The 26,715-nt window shown below is 47.2% G+C and overlaps 1 protein-coding gene across 1 annotated transcript in view; it reads left to right on the forward strand.

Annotated features, from left to right (window-relative positions):
- The window catches only part of LURAP1 (leucine rich adaptor protein 1), a 55,904-nt gene extending 45,170 nt beyond the window's left edge, over positions 1–10,734 (forward strand). The window contains exon 2 of the mRNA XM_030207642.1: positions 9,922–10,734. Within this exon, the coding sequence (XP_030063502.1) occupies positions 9,922–10,656 (735 nt within the window). The 3' untranslated portion in view covers positions 10,657–10,734. The remainder of the gene's footprint in view (positions 1–9,921) is intronic.
- The last annotated feature ends 15,981 nt before the right edge of the window (positions 10,735–26,715 follow it).

Genomic DNA, 26,715 nt, shown 5'->3' on the forward strand with positions numbered 1-26,715 from the left:
TGTGCCTGAAGTGGGAATCGAACTCAGTTCCTCAGGACCAAACTCCACCACCCTAACCACTAGGCCACTCCTCCAATTCCATCCCACATCCATGAAGGGCACCCATTAATTCTGCTCGAACCACATGTCTAATTTGGCCATTGTCAGCACCTACTTAGTTGGTAGCCATTTTTGAAGCCATGGATCTTCTGCTTTGGAAGAGAAAGCCATTTGGAAAGAGTCGCCACCGAGACCGCTGACATGTACGCTCGAGGGCTTTGTGACTTTAAAAGTACGTCTGAGCTATAGTTGTGTGATATTATGAACCTCAATATGTATACGCTGGAAGAGAGGAGACATGGTAGAAACGTTTAAATATCTCAAGGGCATTTATGTACAGGAAGAGAGCCTTTTCCAAATGAAGGAGAGCTCTGGAATGAGGGGGCTTAGGACAAAGTTAAGAGGGAATAGGCTTAGGAGGAATCTAAGAAAAGTATTATTTCACAGAAAGGGTGGTGGAAGCATGGAACAGCCTCCCGGTGGAGGTTGTGGAGTTGAGGACTGTGTCAGAATTAAGGGATAAGCATGTGGGATCACTTAGGAAAAGGAAGAGTTAGGGGTTACACAGGACGGGCAGACTGGATGGACCATTTGGCCTTTATCTTTCCTTGAAATGAGCCCTGATTAGGTAGCTCTGTCCTTCCACCCCTTCCGTCACTTAAGGAGCAATTCCATAATGATACGTTTGTGCCCAGCTGTCTTTATATAACAGTAGTATAACCTAGTACCGGTGCGACTCGCATTTAGGCATCCCCCCTCCCGTTAGACCAGTCACCTGGTGTAATCGCAGGCGCCTAACTACGGCTGGAACGCTCGTAACTTAGTAAGTTATGAAGGTAACTGGGAGTCCCGCCCATGGATACAATCCCTCGCCCTTATTTCTATATCACTTACAGGTGCCCCTGTAGAAGCCCTAAAAGTGCTTAGGGCACTTATGCACACAAGTGCTACATTCATGTGCGTTTATACGCGCAATTAAGTTGCCTGTGTTTTGACACGTTTGTGCATAGTGTTTTTAATGGAAGGACTGTGTATTGGCCTTATGAGGTCACATCAAAACTTTAATATTAGTTTGTCATAACAGACAGGGTTTCAGAAAACTTTGCAGAATCTGTTGTGTGTTGAGGTGGTTGTCTTCAGGGGCGTAGCCAGACTTCAGTGGGAGTGGGGTCCAAAGCCCGAGGTGAGGGGGCACATTTTAGCCCCCTCCACCGCTGCCGCCACCAACAACTTTGATGACTCCTGCCGACGACCCTCTCGACCCCCCCCTCCCACCGCCAACCCTCCCCTGCCGTTACCTACCTTTGCTGGCAGGGCGACCCCAATCCCCGCCAGCAGAGGAGGTCCTCTTCTTCCCGCGAAGGCTTCGTTCTGTTTCTGACGTCCAAGGGTTGGCGGCAAGAGGGGGGGTCGAGAGGGTCGTCGGCAGGGGGGTCCAGGGCCAAATCTACCAGGGCCCAGGCTTGTGTATGATCAAGTTTAAATTATGAGATCCTGCCAGATGAGGGATCTTTAAATACTGTTGAACTGTTTCCATAGGTTCATATGTGGTTTAGTGTTAAGTACTTGAAATAATTGAGTTTAAAATATATAAAGTCATCCATGATACAGAAATCCATTTTTACGGGCACATGAAGGCATTACTTGTCAATCAGCATAGCCAGCAGCCCTTACTTGGTCTTCAGTCACTTCACCACCATGCCGAATTTATACATTTTATTTATTTATTTATTTCATTTGTATCCCACATTTCCCCACCTATTTGGAGGCTCAATGTGGCTTACATAGTACCGTAGGCGTTCGCCAAGACCGGTAAGAACAAATACAATGTGATGTTGAGGTAGAATAAGGTTCATGTGTTACAGACACATATGGGAATTAGAGGAGGAGTTATGATATGTCCAATTACGAGCTTTGGTTTCTTGTGTAGCAGGGTTCAGGCATTTAAGTTGTGTCCGTAGTGTATGCCTTACATTGAATGCACTATGAGAAAACCCTCACTCACTGACCTTCAGTTTCACTTATTGGAGTGGCACATGCCACTTCACTAGATGGGCTACCCTTGGCACCTCTACACTCTGATCTAGCATAGTCCTTTTCTCCACTATCATCATGCCTAGCAGTTTCCTTCTCCCTTCCCCCCCCCCCCCCCCCTCCTCATGCCTTCCAACTGCGGCCACAGGGCTCTCGACAATTTGAGCAAGGGTCAGATTCATGAATAATCCATTGGCCTTCCTGCTCCCAATCTCATGAGACAGCAAAGTTAACAAGCTCTGGGAGGGTGGATGGGGGAAGAGAGAAGGGCAGACAGGCTGCGGGCAAATGGGAGAGGAGAGAGAGAAGGAGGCAGACTGGCTGCAGGCCTGTATAGAGGGGTAGGCGTCATGTACTGACACTTTTCAAATTCACTTTATTTCAGTTGCCTAAGATACCTATATATATTTACTGAAGTTTGCACTGTTTAATTTTCTTAGTCACTTTATTCTTCAGCATTTGACTCTTTTTATGAAATGTAAATATTAAGATGTGTATTATCTACAGCTATTTTGCAGATTTTTTCTTTCTTTCTGCATGTTGGCAGACCATTAAGGGCCAAGGCCACGCCCTGGCCCTGCCCAAGCCCCACCCATTTTAGCCTCCTCAAACAGCTGAGCCACCGACCGCCTATACCTATAGAGCCAAATTCTGTAAATGGCGCCTTAAAAATTGGTGTTGGAAAAACAACAGGCGACTAAAATTTAGGTGCACCCACAACCAGGTCTAAATACCTGTGCCTAAGTTAGGGTCAGACCAGGTATATTCCATGATAGCGCGCATAGTTTTTTTGAAAGGCCCACAATCCGTCTATTCCACGCCCAAGGCCACTCCCCCTTTTCGACTGCACGCATTAGAATTTACGTATCCACCACTCTTTCCATGAAGAAGTATTTCCTCAGGTTACTTCTGAGTCTCTCCCCTTTCACCTTCATCCTATATCGCCTCGTTCTAGAGCTTCATTTCAAGGATTGACTCGGGCTGCACATACTGCAGCGGGACATGTTTATCCACTCCTACCCTAGCTGAGATAATATTTAACCATCTCTCTGACCTCACATGCAACTTTCTTCAAATCAATCACCTTACTTTCTAATTCTTCCTACTTTCTTACTCATCTATATGTTACAACTTTGCCTTACCCCTCACTACCAATTGTAATGTTCTAGTACATATTGTGTTGTCATTGCAAGTAGTATACCATGCCATACTTTGTATTGTTGTTCGAATAGTTTTACTGCTCTAATTGCCTCCTGCTCATGTTTGATCTATTCTTACTGTACACCGCCTTGAGCGAATTCCTTCAAAAAGGCGGTAAATAAATGAACGAGATCACCTCCTGTGCATTTTATGTACGCATGTAAATGACAATAAATTGGCTACACACTATTCTGTCAATTCCCGCCTTTCTTCGATGGCAGTTATTTTGCAAATGGGCAGAGTTTGGGGGAGCATGAGTGGAGCACACACGCATGTAAATCATAGAATGCTAGAACTTATGTGCTTGTCGCCCCAGTCTAGGTGCGAGAATCTGCACCAGCACTATGGCTGCCTTAAGTGCTCCCGAAAAAAAACACATAAGTGCATATCTCCCTGATCACAGTAGCAGATCACAGGGGCGGCCCGACAGTAGGTCACCTGAGGCGGGGGCCTCAGGTGGCACTCTTCAGGAGTGGCACCTCGGAGGGGCGGAATCTCCCCCTTCGTGGCGTTTTACCTCACGGTGATGTTCCAAACCCGGCAACGATTCCCATATGCTGCCCTGCTGCTTCCAGCACCCGCCTCTTCCTTTTACTTCGGCCGCCTCTCTGATGTAACTTCCTGTTTTGTCAGAGGCTCAGGTAGCCACAGTAAAGGGAAGAGGCAGATACTGGCGGCTGGGCAGGGTATGGGAATTGTTTCCGCTGCTGAGTTTGGAAAGTCATCATGAGGTAAAACGCAGTGAGGGGGGGCGGCATCTCGGCCCGGAAGGGGGCAGCATGTTAGTGCCACCTCAGGCGGCATCTTGCCTTGGGCCGGCCCTGGTAGTCCAGGTTTCCAAGTTTATTAAAAATTTGATATACCACTCAATCAAAATTCTAGGCAGTTTACGTTAATGTTAATAGGAATTTATTAATTGCCAGATCTCTTAAGTAAGATTTAAGGCGAGTTACAATTACTCAGAAAGTAAGAAACTCAGTAGCGTTCCGACCCTAGCTGACACCCGGGGCGGATCGCCAATGTGCCCCCCCCCCCCCCGGGTGCAGCGTGACCCCCCCCCCCCGGCAAAATGACACCTCTTTCCCCCCCCCGGCGAAATGACCCCCCCCCCCCACCGGTGCACACCGCTGGGGGGGGGGGTGCTGCGGCGCGCGCCTGTTGCCCTTTTTCAGTCCGATTACTTCCTGTTCCGGGGCAGACTCAGAGGGAGCAGTGAACACATGCGAATTGTGAAATCGGACTGAAACAGGGCAACAGGCGCACACCGCGGCACCCCCCCCCAGCGGCGTGCACCCGGGGCGGACCGCCCCCACCCCACCCCCCCTTGGTACGCCACTGAAGAAACTGATAACAACTATCAAGAATTACAAATAAAAACATATTCAAACTTAACACACAATACTATAACCCCCAGGACCTAGTGAACAAATAAGTTTACAGAATAAAAAGAATGAGCGAAGTTCAAAGGGAAGTTTATTCCAGTACTGAACTGCACAAAAAAAGAAAGATTTAGGAGGAGGGGGGGAAACAGCTTTAAACCGTCCACCCTTAACAGAAGGAAGAGCTAACGATAAAAACAAGAAAAGAATGCCAGGTAACTATGATTCGGATAATTCTTTCAAATGCAAGGTGATGCCCATTGGAAAGAATAATCTGAATCATAGTTACCTGAGCAAGGGTCCACCTTGAGGGTCAGCGCTCAAGAAAAAGATTTGGTGTCACTGTAAATAATACGCTGAAATCTTATGCTCAGTGTGCGGTTGCTGCCAAAATAGCAAACAGGATGCTAGGAATTATTAAGAAAGGGATGGTGAATAAGTCCGAAAATACTATAATGCCTTTGTATCGCTCCATGGTGCACCTGCACTTTAAGTATACGTTCAGTTCTGGTCACCAAAAGATATAGCAGAATTAGAAAAAGTTCAAAGAAGAGTGACCAGAATGATAAAGAGGGTGGAGCTCCTCTCGTAAGAGGAAAGGCTAAAGAGGTTTTGGCTCTTCAGCTTGGAAAAGAGATGGATGAGGGGAGATATGATTGAGGGCTACAAAATCCTGAGTAGTGTAGAACGAGTAGAACTAAATCGATTTTTTACTTGTTCCAAAAGTACAAAGTCTAGGGGACGCTCAAGGAAGTTACATGGAAATAAAACAAATAGGAGGAAATATTTTTTCAGTCAATGAATAGTTAAGCTCTGGAACTCTTTGTATCTGGGTTTTAAAAAAGTTTGGACAAATTCCATAGTCTGCTATTGAGATAATGGGAAGTAACTGCTTGCCATGGGATTTGTAGTATGGAGTGTTGCTACTCTTTGAGTTTCTACATGGAATCTTGTCACTCTTTAGGATTCCAGAATCTTGCTATTCTTTGGGGTTCTACGTGGAATGTTGCTACGCTTTGAGATTCTGAATGGAATCTTGTCACTCTTTAGGATTCTAGAATCTTGCTATTCTTTGGGGTTCTACGTGGAATGTTGCTACTCTGTGAGATTCTACATGGAATCTTGTCACTCTTTAGGATTCCAGAATCTTGCTATTCTTTGGGGTTCTACGTGGAATGTTGCCACAATTTGGGTTTCTGCCAGGTACTTGTGACCTGGCTTGGCCACTATTTGGAAAACAGGATACTGGGCTAGATGGACCATTGGTCTGACCTAGTTGGGCTACTCTTATGATCTTATTGACAGGAAAGAGGAATAGAAACAGAAAGATAACTCAGCAAACATTTTTATACATATATATACACAAGAAATCCTAGAGATTCTGGAGAGATCACCCCCCCCCCCCCTCCCCAAGCAAAGCGACACAAGGGCACCTGCTTTTCTTAATAGGGTGGGCTCTAAATAGGTGTGTTCCTGACACACCCTCTTTTAGAAATGCCTTCCATGGGGGCAGAGTTAACATAAAGCTGTTTAATAGACAGTCCCCCAGATTCTATAGCCGAAATTTCGGTGTGGATCTTAGACCTGCGTGCAAATACATTGTTTAATGAGCCAATTAATATCAGTTAATTGACGTCAACAATCATTGAAGTTAATTGGCAATAATTTGGATTTGCGCAAGCAATTGCCCTGGGTGCCCAAATCCCACAGAGTGTACCCAAAAGGGAGCATGGCCATCGGAGGGGCATTCTGAGAAAATTGGCACAGTGTTATGGAATAAGGGGTCTCCAAGCCCAACTTGGCTGCCAGGAATGGCACCACATTTCAGCAGGCCTAAGTCTGGAACTCAGAGTTTGGTGCGGAATTCGGCACTAAGCGCTGTTCTGTAAAGCCCGTTCGCCTTTTACAGAATCACGCTTAGCATTGATCTCTTCCAGACAGAGCCGCCGATTGGGGGGGGGGGGGCAGGGGGGACAAAATTTCCCGGGCCCGGTGCCAGGGTCAGGCCGCCGGCACTGCAGTTCCCAGTCTCACCTGCCTGCCTCGGCTCCAGGCCCCCTGCATTTGAAGCGGCAGTCACAGATCGCCTTCCTTAGGGCCTTCCCTCCCTGTGTCCCACCCTTGCGGAAGCCGGAAGTTACATCAGACGAGGGCGGGACACAGGGAGGGAAGGATAAGAGAGGCAATCTGCGACTGCCGCCCTGAATGCAGGGGGCCCGGAGCCATGGAGGCAGGCAGGTGAGACCGCAGACTGCAGTGGCAGGGGGAGCGACGGGGGGCGGCAGGGGAGGCGGAGGTGGAGCGGCCTTGCCCCAGGCCCGGCCTAGTCCCTCAGCAGCCCTGCTTCCAGCATCCAGATTTTGGTCCCATTTTTGGAATCTGGCCCATTGTGTGAGTTGGCACTTCATCTGTGTTACCTTTCAGACATTCCACGTAAAACTTGTAAGACTGTCCTGGAGACCCTGGGGCTCATTTTCAAGAGAAAAACGTCCAAAAAGTGGCATAAATCTGCATTTGGACGTTTTTCTCACAAAAATGACCAAATTGGTATTTTCAAAACCAATTTTTAGACGGTTTTCTATGAAGTCTGTTAGAAGTGTGTTCAAATCACAAGGGGGCATGTCGGGGGCGGGGTCTGAGTGTTCTTAACACTTGAACTTTTTCTGACAAGAGTGGAACAAAACAAAAACATCCAGGGCTATATGTTGGACGTTGTGGTCAACGAATAAGCCACAAAAAAGTGCTCTAAATGACCAGAAGGCCACTGGAGGGAATCAGGGATGACCTCCCCTTACTCTACTACTACTACTACTTAACATTTCTAAAGCGCTTCTAGGGTTATGCAGCGCTGTACAGTTTAACATAGAAGGACAGTCCCTGCTCAAGGAGCTTACAATCTGAAGGACAAATGTACAGTCAGTCAAATGGGGCAATCAAATTGGGGCAGTCTAGATTTCCTGAATAGGTATAAACGTTAGGTGCCGAAGGCGACATTGAAGAGGTGGGCTTTGAGCAAGGATTTGAAGATGGGCAGGGAGGGGGCTTGGCGTAAGGGCTCAGGAAGTTTATTCCAGGCATAGGGTGAGGCGAGGCAGAAAGGGCGGAGCCTGGAGTTGGCGGTGGTGGAGAAGGGTACTGAGAGGAGGGATTTGTCCTGCGAGTGGAGGTTACGGGTAGGAACGTAAGGGGAGATGAGGGTAGAGAGGTAAGGAGGGGCTGCAGATCGAGTGCATTTGTAGGTTAGTAGGAGAAGCTTGAACTGTATGCAGTACCTGATCGGAAGCCAGTGAAGTGACTTGAGGAGAGGGGTGATATGAGTATATCGGTCCAGGCGGAAGATAACACGTGCAGCAGAGTTCTGAACGGACTGAAGGGGGGATAGATGGCTAAGTGGGAGGCCAGTGAGGAGTAGGTTGCAGTAGTCAAGGCGAGAGGTAATGAGAGAGTGGATGAGAGTTCGGGTGGTGTGCTCAGAGAGGAAAGGGCGAATTTTGCTGATGTTATAGAGAAAGAAGCGACAGGTCTTGGCTGTCTGCTGGATATGCGCAGAGAGGGAGGAGTCGAAGATGACACCGAGGTTGTGGGCAGATGAGACGGGGAGGATGAGGGTGTTATTGATTGAAATAGAGAGTGGAGGGAGAGGAGAAGTGGGTTTGGGTGGAAAGACAATAAGCTCGGTCTTGGCCATATTCAGTTTCAGGTGGCGGTTGGACATCCAGGCGGCAATGTTGGATAAGCAGGCCAATACTTTGGCCTGGGTTTCCGTGGTGATGTCTGGTGTGGAGAGATAAAGCTGGGTGTCATCAGCATAAAGATGATATTGGAAACAATGAGATGAGATCAGCGAGCCCAGGGAAGAGGTGTAGATTGAAAAAAGAAGGGGTCCAAGGACAGATCCCTGAGGAACTCCGACAGAGAGTGGGATGGGGTGGAGGAAGATCCATGAGAATGTACTCTGAAGGTACGGTGGGAGAGATAAGAGGAGAACCAGGAGAGGACAGAACCCTGGAACCCAAATGAGGACAGTGTAGCAAGAAGTAAATCATGATTAACTGTGTCAAAAGCGGCGGATAGGTTGAGGAGGATGAGGATGGAGTAATGACCTTTGGATTTGGCAAGTGATCACTAACCCCCTCCCACCCCCAAAAAATGTGATTTAAAAACATTACTTACCAGCTTCTATGACAGCCTCAGATGTTATACTCGGGTTCATCAGAGCAGCATGCAGGTCTCTGGACTAGTCTAGTGGTCGGTGCAGTGTACTGTAGACAGGTGGACCCAGGCCCATACTTCCCCCTATCTGTTACACTTGTGTTAGAAACTGTGAGCCCTCCAAAACTTACCAGAAACCCACTGTACCCACATATAGGTGCCCCTTTCACCCATAAGGGCTATCGTAGTGGTGTACAGTTGGAAGTAGTGGATTTTGAGTGGGTTTGGGGGGGGGGGGGGTTCAGCAGACAAGATAAGAGAGCAGCAGTGAGATTTGTACGTGCGAGCATTTATTTGAAGTCCAGGGCAGTGCCCCCTAGGGTGCCCCATTGCTCTCCTGGGATGTCTATGTGGCCAGTCTACTGAGAATGTTGACTCTTCCTACATCCCAATGGCTTGATTTTGTGCATATTGCACTTGGACATTTTGTTTTTGAAAATGGACCAAAAAGATAATTGGAAAATAAACAAAGCAGATCGTTAAGAGCCAAAATATAATTTATTAATGAAAACCAAATATATATATATATATATAAATCAGGGCTGATTTTTATATGTATATATTTTTTGTTTTCATTAATAAATTATATTTTGGCACATAACGATCTGCTTTGTTTATTTTCCGTCTTAGAGTTTGCAGATCGTCTGCCCTTTTGCTTTCTTGGACCCCCCCCCCCCCCCCCAAAAAAAAAAAAGATAATTGTACAGAGCACAAAAACATCTAGCAAATAGCCATTTTTGACGTTTTTCTGTTTTGAAAATGGCTGAATCCCCCACTTGAATTTTGGACGTTTTTATCAAAACGTCTAAAGTTGAGACTTAAATGTCATATCGAAAATGCCCCTCCACACCTGAGAATTGTAGTTAAATTCAGTTTAGCTACACTATTTTCACTGGTTAGTTAGTAAAAAATGAAAACTAACAATGCAATTTATTCCCCAGAAAAGAGGGCTGTAAAAGTTTTAATCTAAATAATATCCTAGATGGAAAAAAAGATCACAATTTTCCCAAATGGAAGCAGTTCTTATTCAATCTGTATCTGTGTTTTGTCTCGGCAGGCTTACCTCAGAGCTATAGACGTGAAGATCCTGCATCAGCTGGTGACTATCAATGAAGGAATCGAGGCAGTAAAATGGCTTCTGGAGGAGAAAGGGACCCTCACCAGTCGCTGTAGCAGCCTGACTAGCAGCCAGTACAGCCTGGTAGAAAGCCAGGAGACCTCCAGGCGAGGGAGCTGGAATAGTTTCCAAGACCCCAATGACAAGCTGGACAGCATCTCTATTGGGAGCTACCTGGACACTCTTGCCGATGAAATGGATGAATACTGCCAGAGCACTTCCGAGTCAATCGTGCCCGCTCCTACTCATCAGGGTCTTCCCGTGGCCAAAGCTGAGCAAGACAGAGCTACCTTCTCTAGGTCAAGCACTCCGTTCTCCAAGGTGGAACAAGGAAAAGGCAGAGTGCCTCAGGACTTCCTCCGAGCAGAGCCCAACTTGACCATGTCCACAGCAGAGCAGGGAACCACGGAGTGCACCAGAGTCACCAAACAGCAGGGCCCAGAGCAGTCTCCTGTGGCTAACGGTTTCCTGGGCAAGCAAACACTAGCGTCTTCTCATGGTCCAGAAGCCAAATTGTCCACAGTGGAAAAGCAGGACGAGGACAGCCCTAAAGTGGCTTCGCACAAGAACAGCAAAGTGGAGTCTGAAAAGTATAAACAGAGTAACCAAATTCATCTGGAATACGATTCCCATTGGCGTTGGGTTCAATCTCAAGATGACGTGACTTTCTTGTAACTGTTGGCCAGGTGTTGTGGTGTCCCTGCCCTGGTGTATCATTGGGCATGACCTGAGTTATACTATTATCAAACCCTCTGTGCAGTGTTTGAAGTCCATCTTTGCTGCTTATGTTCTTTGTAGGCTTGCAACTCTCTCAAGCTTGTTCCAGTGAATGTATTTACAGGTGATGAGGGGCGCCAAACGGGCTTATTTTGTTTTCAGATTAACCCATTGTTAGCCAGATGGAATTGGGCAAATAGTAGACATTCATAGCACTTTTATACAAATTGAAGCCAAATGCAGGAGTAGCCTAGTGGTTAGAGCAATGGGCTACGAACCAGAGTTCAAATCCCACCGCTGCTTCTTGTGGTCTTGGGCAAGTCACTTAACCTTCCATTACCTCAGGTACAAAATCTGAGTGTAAACCCTCTGGGAACAGGAAACTGCCTAGTGTACCTGAATGTTACTCACCTTGTGCTACTGCTGAAAAAGGCATGAACTAATTCCCAAATTTCCTCCCCTTTTCAATTCTTGTACTTTGGGAAACATGCATCAGCCACTTGGTTGATGGAAAATCTTTTCACTGTTTTGATGGTTCTAGTTGAGATGTATATTTTTTTATGTATTTATTTATTTATTTGTTGCATTTGTACCCCACATTTTCTCACCTATTTGCAGGCTCAATGTGGCTTACATAGTACCGTCAGTCATTTGCCCAGTCGGTTGATAACAAGTACAAGGTTGAGGTATATTTGGAGGGTCGGGAAGGATGAAGATTGCGTGTTGTCCAGTACGATCAAAGTCATGCTGTGTTGCTGGGTGAAGAGGTTTATGTGGGGTCGTTGGGGTAGGTCTTTTTGAAGAGGTTGGTTTTTAGTGATTTCCTGAAGTTCATGTGGTCGTAGATTGTTTTCAGGACTTTTGGGAGCCCATTCCATAGTTGTGCGCTTATGTAGGGGAAGCCGGCTGCGTAAGTTGTTTTGTATTTCAGTCCTTTGCAATTTGGGTAGTGTAGGTTTAAGTAGGATCTTGACAGTCTGACTTTGTTTCTTATTGGTAGATCAGTAAGGTCTGTCATGTATCCTAGGACGCCATAAATGATTTTGTGGACTAAGGTGCAGATTTTGAAGATGATCCGTTATTTGATTGGGAGCCAATGCAACTTTTCACGAAGAGGTTTGGCACTTTCGAAGCGTGTTTTGCTGAATATCAGAGCAGGAGAATATGAGAGCAGGAGGGGGGTACAAGGGCTAGTAAAAGGAGACGCCAGGAACTCAATTAGGGGTCCTTTTACTAAGGTGTGGCGAAAAGTGGCCTTTGATACTGTAGACGCATGTATTGAATGCACGCAGGTTCATTTTTTAGTGCACCTGCAAAAAAGGCCTTTGGGGGGGGGGGGTGGCCGCAAATGGATGTGCGGCAAAATGAAAATTGGCGCGCGTCCGTTTTGGGCCTGAGACCTTACAGCCACCCATTGACTTAGCGGTAAGGTCTCGCACGTTAACCGGGCGATAATCATCAGCGCATGTACAATGCCGGTTAGCGCCGCATGCTGGAAATTTTCCGGTGCGTGTAGTGGGCACAAGTAAAAAAATGAAACTACCGCCCGTGCCAAGTGGTAGTTCCGAATTGGCAGGCGTAGGCGCCTACGCGGCTTAGTAAAAGGGCCCCTTAGTTTGTTCTCTGTCAGATGGAGTCGGACATGACACTGGGACTTGAAGCTCACATAGAGTCAGTAGCAGGACAGGATTTGAACTCCGGACAGCTCAGGCACTCTCCCAACTCACCTCATTTCTTCTAAACATGGTACCACTTTGGAGATGATACGATTATGTATCTTGCCTCTGCTGTTGAATGGAAATATGCCACTTGGAGTAGGTTAGCAAGCTCATTGACATCTGGGCGACTTATTTTTATCCTGCTGACAATGTATTTATTTATTTATTTTCGATTTTGCTCAGACCTTTTTCAGTAGTAGCTCAAGGTGAGTTACATTCAGTTACTCTGGATATTTCTCTGTCCCAGGAGGGCTCACAATCTAAGTTTGTACCTGAGGCAATGGAGGGTTAAGTGACTTGCCCAAGATCACAAGGAGAGCAGTGGGATTTGAACTGGCAACCTCTGGATTGCAAGACCGGTGCTCTAACCACTAGGCCACTCCTCCATCTTTCAGAAGGACCTGCCTCTTAAGAAAGGAATCTGTCAAAGCACTAATTCCTAAGGAAAGTGGCAGTGGCGTTCCTTGGTCGGCTGCCACCCAGGGCGGATCGCCGCAGCGCACCCCCCTCCCCAGGTGCAGCGTCATCCATCCCCCTCCCCCGGGTACAGAATGACACCCCCCCAGGTGCAGCACGACGCCCCCCCCCCCCCGGGGTGCAGCGCCCCTCCCCCGGTGCATCACCTCCAAGTCCCCACCTCCCCCCCCCCCCCCAGTGCATTCTTCCTACCTGCTTGGGTGCAAGGAGAAGCCACACAGCTGTCAGCTCCGCTGGTTCCCTCTTCCCTCTGCTGTTACTTCCTGTTCTGGAGCAGAGGGAGCAGGGAACCAGCGGAACCGACAATCACGCAGCTGCTCCCTGCACCCGTCCTGCAGCGTGCACCCACTGCCCCGCCCTCGGTACGCCACTGGAAAGTGGGGTGAAGTGTGGCAAACGGTAAAGGAATCAGATGCAGGATAGTTTTTCATTATGCTTGTTAATATTAATATATTTGTAGACTAACTGCTTCTGTGCACCCTTCGTACATGGGTGATGATGAAAATAATATATTTTGAAGACTGTATTTTTTTTGCTTATTGATTTTGGAGTGCCAGTGTTTGGAATTTAATATATATTTATACAATCGATATGTATATATGTATTATCATCGTGTTTCTGCCTATAGGGGATATGTGTTGCATTTCCAGACGTACTGCAGCAGATAGTAATGCTTTAGGCCCCGGTGGGGACTAGACATTGCCTTTCTGATAGGCAGTGGCGTAGCCACAGTTGGGCCTGGGTGGGCCAGAGCCCACCCACTTAGGGCTCAGGCCCACGCAACAGTAGCACATGTTTAGCGGTAGCTGGTGGGGATCCCAAGCTCCACCAGCTGAAGACTTCCTCCTGATGGTAACAAAAATGCTACTCTCCATGATACCGACGCCTGCACATGCTCAGTTTTCAGCAAAGGCCTGCTGCAGACTGTCAAGGTGGAAAGAAGCGTTTTCCCGCCAACTGAGATATTTTTTTGGTTTTGGTGGTGGGGGAGAACACTTGGTGCCCACCCACTTCTTATCTAGGCCCACCCAAAATCTGTTGTCTGGCTGCGCCCCTGCTGATAAGGGACCTTCCCCCTCCTCCCTTATGATCTTCCATGGCAGCCTCTGTCTCAATTGATGGCTCATTTGCTCTTCTCCCTAAGGGGGTCTTTTACTAAGCCACGGTAGTGTTTTTAGCGCAGCGTGCACCAATGGCTAGAGACGCCCATAGGACTGTATGGGCGTCTCTAGCGTTTAGCACACGCTTATTTTTAACGTGCGCCAAAAACGCTGCCACGCCTTAGTAAGAGGCCCTATGAGTTTCCTTGAATTGTAGAAGTTGGCGCCTCCATCCGCTTTCCATATTCTTCATTTTAATACACACAGAGATGAATTTTACACATACCCCCCCCTCCCATGGATTCCATATATGGCAGCGTTATTTCGACATCGAAAACTGAGCATGGATTTAAGATGTGCGCGCATCTTAATTAGTCAACAAGCCATTAACTAGCAATTAATTGAATGGCAAGGACAAATCAAACTCGGGTATACATATAAAGTATCGCATACCATGTAAAATGAGTTTATCTTATTGGGCAGACTGGATGGACCGTACAGGTCTTTATCTGCCATCATTTACTATGTTACTATGCAACAACCAGTTAGCGCCTTTCATTGGCAATAATTGGGATTTGTTTATACATCTGCTTGCGCATTATATTATAACCCCAGGCACCTAAATACCCTAGCGTGTAACTCAAAAGGGGGGCATGGCCAGGAGAGGAGAGGGGCGTTCTGAAAAGTTGTGCATGGGGGTTAGAGAATAGCTCCATTTTCACGCACAAATGCCAGATTTCAGCTGGCGTAAATACCGGCGGCCAACTTTTCAGTGCAGGAATCGCGTCAAAAGTGCTATTCTATAAACGGAGCTCCACCCAGAGCGCTGTGCACAGAATAGTTGCTCCGCGCCCATTTTTTTCTGCTGATTATTTTTCTGCCAACCACAGTGTCCAAGAAGATCAAAGTTTATTCTTCAGAAAGGATGTGCTGACACAACAAACCCAACATGGCCCGTGTTTCGACATACAAAAGCCTTCATCAGGGGTTCTTATAAGCCTTAATACCCCCCCCCCCCACACACACACACACACACGCACTCTCACAGACCCTGCAGCAACCCAGGTTCCATCCCCTCCTTCCCCAGGAGCGCCCTGTATTTAAGGACTTGTGAAACAAGGAGCAGGAAAGGAAGGCGGGAAACGGGAGCTGGCCAGAAGGGAGAAGGGCTGTGAAAGGTACTTGGAGAATGAAAGTACTCACGTTTGGATTTTGACCTCGACCACTGTTTTTATATTTGTTTTGCTGCCTTATAAGAGCCCCTGACGAAGGATTTGTATGTCGAAACATGACCTGTGATGGGTTTGTTGTGTCAGCACAATTTTTTTTTTTTTTTTTTATAATAAGTTTATTAAATCATAACAATACACCACAGAAAATGCAACAGAACAAAACACACAATATGGTACAAAGTGCTGAGTTCTAACCCTAAAATTAGTCCTTATTGGATAGAAAAAGGTCTAAAGACTTCCATTTGCGGATAGCTGATTTGTGTCCAGACAGGGAGAGAGAGTACTGCAGATTGCTCATATTTTTTTTATAAAGCAGAATCCAATTCCACCACACCACCACATTCACATGGGAATTATCCTTCCAGTGCGAAATGACCAGTTTCAGCGCAACTGAAACCAAAAAGTCGTACAATAACTTATCATTGTCCGTGTAGAGAAATGATATACAAACAGATTTCCATATCACATATTTAGGTAAAAAAGATTCTTGGAAACCAAAAATCTTTTCCAATTTTTCCCCAAACATCTGACCAAAATGTTACAAGAGGTGGACATTCCAACAGTAGGTGTGTGAGGGTTCCAGTTTTGTTTTTACAGGACCAACACCCATCACAACTAGAGGACCCAGACAGTTTACTCTTTCTAGGTGTCCAGAGGGCCCTGTGATACATGAAGAAGAGGGATTGAGTTATTGCAGCCGACAATGATGCCCGGGGGCCGGTCGACCAAAGACGCGACCACTGGACATCCGACAATGCTTCATTTAAATCCAATTCCCACACGTGTTGCGTGGAACTGCGTGACGTGGCAGCACTGGACCTCAAGGCTTTGTAAAACTATGAGGCCGCGTGTTGCTGCCGGCACTGAATGTCGATAAAACCAGAAAGAATGGTCTGCTGGGATACCCCATTTAGTGCCCACTTTTTGGAATTGACAGCACTACGTAACTGATACCAATGCAAAAGTTGAGAGTTAGGGATTTGAAATTCTGCCTGTAACTGGGCAAACGTCTTCAGAGTACCATCAGAGATCAGTTGGCTCAAGAACCAAATTCCACAGTTTTGCCAAAGAGGCCATCCTTTTAGATGAATAAACTTTGATCTTCTTGGACATTGTGGTTGGCTTATTCCGCTCCTGTGCGGTTTCCTGTGGAAGATTTGAGTTCTTTGTCTTTGCGACTATTTTTCTGCACCATTTATAGAATCCACCCCCCCCCCCCACCCGGAATGCAGAGATATCCAGGTCAGGACATTGTTGATTACAATGGTACTGTATTAAAGGGGCTGCAGACAGAGCACCTTTTCTGAGATACCCATAAGGGTGCATGAGTATTTTCCAGCATGTGCACTGGGGGCAGCCAGTTACCAATATACACACACAAAATGTCAATAGAGAAAGTCACTAACTTACAAGTTGGTTGGTATTTCGCAACATACATGTGTTCGTGTTAACACGTGTGTGTCAGCTGTTTTGCAAACCGACATATGTGAATTCTCCTAAGGCACAGTCTTTATGAGTTATCAATCTGGAGAAGGAAATAAACGATGGGGGTTTAAAGGATACCTCCCTTGATTCCTCATGTCCAAGGCTGGCAGAAACGAGCACCTTTTGAGAAATACATCCCACTGTGGAAACAGTAGGTCGCACGTGTGAATTCTCTTTATGAAACAGGGAAATACAGTGTAGATTTTCACCCGCTCAGGCCATGCCCAAACGATCCCCCAACACGCCCCCCTTGCAATTTCTACATATTATAGACATCTGCACGGAATGAGGCCTTTCTAAAAATCACCGTTTACGTGTGGCTGTTGTTTCCACGTGCAAATGCTGGATTTTCCACGTGCAAAATCACAAATAAATCTCCCTAAAATAAGGGCCAAAACCACATCTTCTCATCTCCGTGTCACTCATCCGAGTGCTATCATTAATGCGACTTTGAATGGGTTCCGAGGCAGGAATCTGTAATCTCAGGGTTTTGTGTTACTGGTCTCTGAGGTACTGTACTGCAGAGTGTGGATGGCTAACTCGACCGTGAGCAGCAAGCAATAAGAGTGACGTTCTGTGCATGGGTGCAGCTCATTTCCCCAATTATTTTTTTAAACAGCTTTTATGATGTTGTTCAGAGTTTTACAACACGACCGCCAAGAAATAAAATACATTTACAATGAAGCAATAAAGATTGTGCAATCTGTATGATGTATGGATCCCTTTTGGTATGTTTGTAGAAGTTTGCGATAACGTGGTTGATGGACAGGCGTTGAAATCTCACAGGCACAGTTCAGTATAAAGTCAAAAAGAAGCTTTATTGGTGGAAAAGGAAGACAGTCTGATCTCCTCACAGGCTCACTTTCTCCTTGGCAAGGATCACAATTACTCCTTTCTTTCTTATAACACTTCTAGCTTTTTCAGTACACTTTCAATTGCTCATCCATAGGTCCAGGTCTGGCTCCAGCTAGGACACTCAGGACCTGGGGGCTTCACAGCAATTAAAGACACATTTTTACCTTTAGAACATAAGAAAATAAGCATTGCCATTCTGGGACAGACTGAAGATCTATCAAGCCCAGTATCCTGTTTCCAACAGTGGCCAATCCAGGTCACAAGTACCTGGCAGAAACCTAAATAGTAGCAACATTCTATGTAGAACTCCAAAGAGTAGCAAGATTCTAGAATTCTAAAGAACAACAAGATTCCATGCAGAATTTCAGTGTAGCAACATTCCATTCCATTCAGAATCCCAAGTACATAAGTGTTGCTATACTGGGAAAGACCAAAGGTCCATCAAGCCCAGCATCCTGTTTCCAACAGTAGCCAATCCAGGTCACAAGTACCTTGCAAGATTCCCCAAACAGTACAATACATTTTATGCTGCTTATCCTAAAAATAAGCAGTGGATTTTCCCAAGTCCATCTTAAGAATGGCTTATAGACTTGTAGGAAATTATTCAAACCTTTTTTTAAACCCTGCTAAGTTAACTGCTTTTATCACATTCTCTGGTAAGGAATTCCAGGGTTTAATTACACGTTTGTAATTCTCCAGTTTGTTTTAAATTTACTACTTAGTAGATTATTTGCGTTCCCCCCCCCCCCCCCCCCCACTAGTTCTTGTATTTTTGGAAAGAGTAAGCAAGCAATTCACATCTACCTGTTTCACTCCACCAAGTATTTTGTAGACCTCTATCTTATCTCCCCTCAACTGTCTCTTCTCCAAGCTGAAGAGCCCTGGCCACTTTAGCCTTTCCTCATACGGAAGTCGTCCCGTATGTATGTACTCTGTAATTTAGTTCTTTATAATAGCCTTTACCATTTTGCCTAGCACTGACATCAGGCTATAATTTCCCAGATCATCTCTGGATTTGAAAGATAAATTACATATTACTAATAATAGCTCTACAAGTTCATTTTCCAATTCTATTAGTACTCTGGGATGCATAGTGCAGTTCCTCTTTCATGCACTCCCTGGGCTTCCCCAGAGAGCAAACCTCTGAGCTAGGCCCACTCCCCTGGGACACTCCTCCGCAGGTAATGCAGCCCAGCCCACCTTAGGGAGGATTCTTTCCCTTGGAGCCTCCCTCCAGAAGATCTCTGCTCTTGGAATCTCTCTCTCTCTCCTGACGACCTCTGGGGGAGACCTCCTGTCTCAGGAATGCTCACTCTTTCACTCTCCAGGGCATTTAACCACCTCCTGGCTGAGCCCCGCCCGAGCCCTCGAGCGTATGAAACAATGCGCTCAAGGGCTCTGAATGCAACTAGCATGCAAATGCATGCTAAACAGGGCTAAATATATTCATCCCCAATGATCAGCGGCCAGCGCACCAAAGATTGGGTCGCTGGATGTGGCAAACCCTATGCCACCTCTGAGCTGGCGTTAGGGTTTGCAGGTCATTGGGGAGGAATGGTGAGCCCTGTCCAACAGCAAACCTGCCAGTGACAGAGGGCTGGAGATCCAGCGGACCTCCGGTCCCCTCGATGATCCCCCCCCCCCCCAGGTTCAGGGAGGGCTGCAGGTCCGGTGGGTCTCCAGCCCCTCCTAACTCCCCCAGCAAAAGGTCCCTGGTGGCCTAGTGGGCGACCAACCAACCCCCTCCCCCCAGCGACGGGGCTGGAGGTCCGCTGGACCTCCGGTCCCCCCCCCCCAGGTTCAGGGAGGGCTGGAGATCCAGTGGGTCTCTAGCCCCCCCTACCCCCCTACCTTGTGTGTTGGAGGAGGGAGGGTAGCCTGCCTCCCTCCCATATAAGGGAGTTTCTCCCTTATATGGTGAATAGCCCCACCCAGCGCATCCCAGGATACACTGGGCAGGGCTGGGCGCCACCATTTTGCGGTGTCGCAAGAAGAGGAGGGAGGCAGGGTACCCTCCCTCCTCCAACACAAGGTAGGGGGGGGGGAGACTGGAAGGATTCGACTATATTTAAAATGAAAATGGAAAGTTTGGCGAATAAGATCCGTGCAACCGATTTGAGAATTTTAACTTCCACAAATTGCCTCGTGTCTCAGCTTGGGAAGCATTTATGTACTTGGAGGGCTACAGGTTTTGTCTGATTTATTACCAGGGGTAGTTTTCACTTTTATTTACCAACTGGAGGCTGACACTCCTGTAGAAATGGACACATTAGCCATCAGAATCTATATATGGTGCCAATCCAAGGTGTGCATCCAATTAATTTGGCTAATTAGATCATAATTGGGTTCTAACTGGCATTGATTGGTACCAATGTGAATTTGCATGCACGTCTTGCTGCACGCTATTGTATGACAACATGGGCTCGAATCCCATAGTGTGCAACCCAAAAGGGGGTGTGGCCATGGAAGGTAAATGGGCGGGTCAGGGGCATTCCTAAAATTTGTGCGCAATGTTACAGAATACTACCGATGAGTGCCCGAATTGGGCACAGGGAATTTCAGCAGGCATAAAGTCCTGATGTCCAAATCTGGGACCCCAAATCGTCACTCAATGCTGTTCGATAATAGGCATTCATCTTTGAATAGAGTTTGAGATGGGTTAAAGCAGTAGTTGAGAACCAGGGAAGCCAGGGTTCAAATCCCACTGACACTCTTGGGCAGACTGGATGGACCGTACGGGTCTTTATCTGCCGTCATTTACTGTGCTCTTGTATTCTCCATTGCCTAAGGTAGAAACTTAGGGCCCAATGCTCAAAACTCTGGCACTAGAGGCAAGAGCGTACATCCCATAGCGCAAGAACAGCGCTGAAAACAAGCCCTCACCCCCCACTCCCCGATATTCAAAAGCATTTAGCCAGTCAGGATCAGCACCTGGCCAGTTAAATGCCCCGTAACCGGTTGTCCGTGAATTTTCAGCGGGACAAGGGTTAAAAATAGCTGAAGGCTCCACTGGGCCTGATTTGCAAGCCGCAAACAGCCTGTACTTCCGTAGTAAACAAGGCCTTTTCATATCAACCCCCCTGCCCAACTCATGAGCCAGATCTGTTCCCATGGCCTTGTGTAAGCTGTGGGATATAGAGGGGACATCCCAAAGGCCTCCCAGTGCTATTTATACTGCTGGCACTACAGAAGAGAGACCAGGAGTCTCACGTCTTGGGGATTAGCAGACTGAGAGAGTACTTGAAAGGGGAGGGAAGCTCGCAATGCAGACCGGGAGTTGCCCAGATGAAGTAAGACTGACTGGCGTCCAAGGGATGGAGTGATTTTTCTGTGGTTCGCTGCACATCTTCAAAGCTCTACCAGCTTGCTTGCTGAAATAGATAGCAGGCTGTTCTTTTATGGTATTTCTGAACTTGGTCCTGTATTTTATAGTCAAGTCAGGTCAGGATAACTTAAGCTAGATGCGGCCTCTAGGTCAGTTGAAGGGTAATTTTCAAGGCCTTGTAGGAAAGGCTGAAACAGCTGTTTTACCTGTGCCAAAAAAGCACCCCTCCTCCTCTGTGCTTGTAAAAGGCACTAGGTTGGAGGAGGGAAATCAAAGCAGATATTTTATGAAACTCTGGAATTCGTTGCCGGAGAACGTGGTGAAGGTGGTTAGCTTAGCAGAGTTTAAAAAGGGACTAGACGGTTTCCTAAAGGACAAGTACTAAATGGACTTGGGAAAAATCCACAATTCCAGGAATAACATGTATAGAAAGTTTGTACATTTGGGAAGCTTGCCAGGTGCCCTTGGCCTGGATTGGCCGCTGTCGTGGACAGGATACTGGGCTCGATGGACCCTTGGTCTTTTCCCAGTGTGGCATTACTTATGTACTTATGTCCTCTTAGAGGACTCCTCTACTTGGCTCACTTTTATTACATAGAGCAGTGATTTAACCTATTGTGATGTCATAGTGGCTCATTCCACCAATAAGAGCCAACCTCATTAGTGATGTCACAATGGCTTGATTGTATAGAATGTACGTTTGGGAAGCTTGCCAGGTGCCCTTGGCCTGGATTGGCCGCTGTCGTGGACAGGATGCTGGGCTGAATGGACCCTTGGTCTTTCCCAGTGTGGCATTACTTATGTACTTATGTACTCTGCCAAAAGGTGTAGTATACCTGCTTAGTTTGGGAGAACGAGGGGTAAGGAGGTTGTTTTTGCATTTTGTATGAAAGCCGGTTAAACTGGTCCCATCCTAGGCCACACAACCGCAATGAAGTAAACGTGAGAAAAACCAATGATCCCTCCATGAAGATAGTTTGGGAGGACTGGAGGCAATGCCCCCCCCCCCCTCCTCATTGGTTCTGCTTTTAGTGCTGAAGCAGATGAAGAGCTGCGATGCTGCCAAAAATGGTTTGCTGTTTGGGGGCAGGGTGGGCCACATAGGCCCTGGCGTCACAGATTTCTGACCTCTCTTCAGTGGGGGGGGGGGCCCTCCTCCTTTGCTCCCCACCTTATGTTTGGAAATGTGCTTATGCCTGAGACAGCTCGACTGAGATTGACAGAGCAGTGGGGAGCAAAGGACGAAATTCCCCCCCCCCCCCCGGCTAAATAGAGTCATCGGCTGAAGGTGGATAGAAGAGGGCAGCAGATGGGGGCTGATAATGAAAGATGCTGGAAATGGGAGGGTGGGAGGGAGGAAGGGGTCTGATACTTGAAGATGAGGGGGGCGGGAAAAGGGGTCTGGTGATGGATAATGCTGGGAATTGCAGGCTGATGCTAGAAGATGCTGGGATTTGGGGGGGGGGGAAGACAAGAGACTAATGCTGGAGATGGGAGACTGATGCAGGGGCTGGGGTAGAATAAGGGGGGGGCTGATATGTAGGGAACTTTATGGGGAGGGTTGTAAATGCTTTGGACTTCTTGGCAAAGTGGGATATCGAGTCTTGATAATAAATACACAAAATGAGGGGAGGAGAGAAGCAAAAGGATATTTGTGTATTGTGAGAGAGCAGGAGTGGAGGGAGAGTAGGCTTGCCAACGCTTTACCAAAGAAAAACTCGACACCTGCCCTGCTTCAGGGGCGTAGAGCCCGAGGTGGGAGGGCACATTTTAGTCCGTTGCCTTGCCTCCCCCCCCCCCCCCCCCACTGCTCCCCCTCACCTCCTCGCCACTTCCCCTCACTGCCTCATCACTCCCCCCCCCCCGAAAAAGCAAATACCTTTGCTGGGGGGGGGGGTCCCAAACCCCCGCCAGCCGAACCCCCACCAGCAAAAGCAGGGGCCCAGGCCCCCATGGCCCCACCTAGCTACGCCACTGCCCTGCTCCCTGCCCTCATACCATGTCCCGAGTCCCTTGCCACACCTACTGTCGTACCCTTCCCCCGCCCCTCTACACCCATCTGTCCGCACTAGGGTTGCCATCTCAAAAGAACAAAGTGCCACATGGACATACGTTCCATGATTATTTCACAAGCTTTACATAAATGGAGGGGTGGCCTAATGGTTAGTGCAGTGGGCTTTGATCCCAGCATCCTGGGTTCAATTCCCACTGCAGCTCCCTGTGACCCTGGGCAAGTCACTTAACCCTCCATTGCCTCAGGTACCAAAACCAAGATTGTGAGCCCTCTAGGGACAGAGATAATAACTGCTTAGATTTGGACTGTAAGCCCCATTGAACCTGAACTCTGTTTGGGATGATGCGGGATACAGATATCATTATAAATAAATAACAGCTCTGTAAAAAAAACAAGGCACTAAAACACCAATGCACTACTACCCAGTGAAAAACAAAATGAACAGGACTGCAAGAAAATCTCTACACACACCCTACATGATGGCAGAATACTACAGCTTGGTCACACACAAGACACAGACTCTCAACAAATAAGAAATAAGGAACCACAAATTAATCAGTAATGAAGGCAAAAATATGAACTAAAAATCTCAGGGTCAGATTCTGCACACAGAAAGAAAAACTTAAAGGCAAAATATCAGAGATGGGCATATTCCAATTAATCAATTCAAACTAAAATACTTTTATTTTTCTATCGGCTTTGGTCCCAGTATCCCTTTTCTCTATTTTGTTCTTATCTTTGCAGATTCTCCTGTCCATTTGACATTTCCTGTCTCTCTCTGTCCCTTTCCATCCTGTTTGCTTCTCCCCTCAGTTTCGCTGTCCCTGTCCTTTTATCCATGTTCAGCATTTCCTCTCTACTCCCCTGTCCCTAATCTTCCCCCTCTGATCAGCATTGCTCCTGTATCACTATTCCTCACGCTCCATGATCAACATTGTTGCTGTATAACTATCCCACAGCCCCCCCCCCCCACCCCATCAGCATTGCCTCTGTATGTGCCTATCCTGCCTCTGCCTAGTATTGTCCCTATGATCCCTCTGTGCCCAGCATCTCTTTTCTGTCTCTCTGATGCTGCTCTTTCTCTTCCCTTCCTCCTGCATCCTCTGCTGTGGAGCCAATATATCTCCCTCTCAATTCCCACCACCCCTTCATGGCCCAGTGTCTCTCCCCCTTTCCCCAAGTTCAGTCTCTCTCTCTCCCTACTACCAGCTAGTCCACATCTAACAACCCCCCCCCCCCCCGGGTCCAGCACCTCTTCCTCTCTGTCCATCCCCCCCCCCCCCCCAAAAAAAAGGTCCGGTAGAGCAGTACATACACCTGTCTCCCTCCATCCTGTAGATCCAGCATCTCTTCCCTTCCCTCACCCCCACCAGGTCCAGCACCTCTTCCTCTCTGCCCATCATCCACTCCAAAAAAGGTCCACAGAGCAGTACCTGCACCTCTCTCTCCATCCTGTAGATCCTGCATCTCTCCCCTTCCTCACCCCTCCCCTACAGTTCGAGCAACCCCCTTTCTTCTTCTGGTCACACCTCTCTCTATTCAGCCTAACAACCTTCTGGCTATGGCCACCGCTTTGTTAGTGTGTTTCCTTCAGTGGCGTTCCTGGGGGGCTGACACCCGGGGCAGATCACCGATGTGCCCCACCCCCCGGGTGCAGCACCCCCCCCCCCCCCGGTGAAAGGACACCCCCCTGCGAAAGAACCCCCCGCCCGGGTGCACGCCGCTGGGGCGGGGGGTGCCGCGCGCCTGTCCGTCATTCGTTCCATGCTCCCTCTGCCCCGGAACACCTATTCTGGGGCAGAGGGAGCATGGAACAAATGACAGACAGGCGCGCGCAGCACCCCCTCCCAGCGGCGTGCACCCGGGGCGGACCACCCCCACTGCCCGCCCCTAGGAACGCCACTGGTTTCCTTGCCTTCAGATCCTCAGATACTATCACCCCAAGATCCCTCTCCCTGCCTGTACATATCAGACTCTCACCGCCTAACACAGAAATTTTGAAGGTGGTTTATTTAACTGAATAATTGGGCCAAATATTTCAGCTTGCACTTTTGTTACTTCCATCTTACAGCTGGGAATTTTCCTGTTCTTATCTCAATTTCACTCTCAGGGTGGGTTTCGGGGATGCTCTGTTTTCCAGTCTGAAGGATCCTCGAAGACCCTCTGGATGATGCCCCTCTTTCTTGGTTGAGGGGCTCCCGGGTCTGTCCTATCGATACCCTTCCCAACTAGAGATTGCTCAATGCAATGCACAGCATTAACAAAATATCACAATTAAAAGTGCTGTGCACATCTGGAATGAGCTGTACAAATTATGATAATCATAATTGTTAGAAATTTCAGCTGGAGACAGGCTGACTCGACTGGAGGCTCCAGTATATTCTTGGTAACACCCAGGGCTGGGATATCCTTACTCTAGATTGTCCCATATGTAGGAGCAGAATGCTGGAGATATGTACAGAATGCAGAGACGCTAAACACAGGAGACGGACAGAACCCAGGCCAGTGAGAGAAGGCACTTCCGGTCCAAAAAAAAAAAAAAAAAAAGCCTCAACCAGGACTGGTTATCAGGATATTCACAATGGACATTAATCAGAGCTGACTGCAGGCATTTGGTTATCCTGAGAACCTAAGGGCTGGAGCTGCCTGTCCTTGAACTGGGGAATCACAGCTGTTGCAGTAAATTTACAAGCAGAGATCTGTGTTAGTTACATAAGAACTAGTTACTTTACATAGCTACATAACAAAATGTTCCACCCAAAACTAAAGACCATATTTTCTGGGCCATGTGTGTTCACAATCCCACACCTATGTGGATCTGAAAACCCCCATCCTTATCAGAAGACTCATGTCCCCTCCCCTTGACATACACTGAACATAAATAAGAAATCACAAGCCTTCTCTTCTTTTGGAAAGTAAGCTAAAAGCATAAATCGTGACTGACGTGTGTAAATCGTCCATGGGAACTTTTCTCCCACAATGCTGCTATAGATGTATGTGTGGATTCTTAGAGTGCATGCTTTCGGCCACAATAAGTGGAGGCAATCGCCAGGGAGGGCAAGGTTGTGAGGCCCCCTAGGTGTGCCCCTTCAATTAACTTTCAGGTCTCCAGCCCACTCCCACTCCTGAGTTTTTGATAATTCAAATTATGATTAACTCCACACTAGCCCTCCCAGAATGATACTGGAAAAACAGATAATTGGTTCTTTGAGTGGGCGTGGCTGGCAGGATCTAATTATTTTTTAAAATCCCCTCCCCCCAAGATGCTGCTGCAGGAGTTCAGGTCTGGAGTACTGCAAACAGGTCAGGTTTTCAGGATAACCATAATGAATATGCAAGAGATAGATGTACATGGATACTAATTCTATTGTATGCAAATCTAAGTCATGCATATTCATTAGGCATGTCCTGAAAACCTGATCCCTTTGTGGCACTGAACTCCTGCATCCCTATCTGCCTAGTTGTTAAGCCAGCCCTGGCATTCTCAAGAATGTGTTTTGAACAACTGGAAAATAATGTGCATCGAGTGTATTTTTAAGTGTACTTGAATTATTTTTCAAAGATATTTACCCATATGAAAAGCAGGTGCAGATGATCACAGCCTACTTTCTCTTTGAAAATTGATGCAAAGTCCATCGGTAAAAATGAACATATGGATGTTGTCCCAATGCAGACAGTCAGAAAATCAATTGTGACTACAAAATCTGTGATATTCTTTCAACCACCGGAAGAATACAAAGTTTTATGTTTGTAACTGTTTAATTCCTTACTCTACAGATCCTGCTGAAAAAAATAAATAAATAAATAAAAT

This window comes from Microcaecilia unicolor, chromosome 6, assembly GCF_901765095.1.
Source record: "Microcaecilia unicolor chromosome 6, aMicUni1.1, whole genome shotgun sequence".
NCBI classification, from domain to species: domain Eukaryota; kingdom Metazoa; phylum Chordata; class Amphibia; order Gymnophiona; family Siphonopidae; genus Microcaecilia; species Microcaecilia unicolor.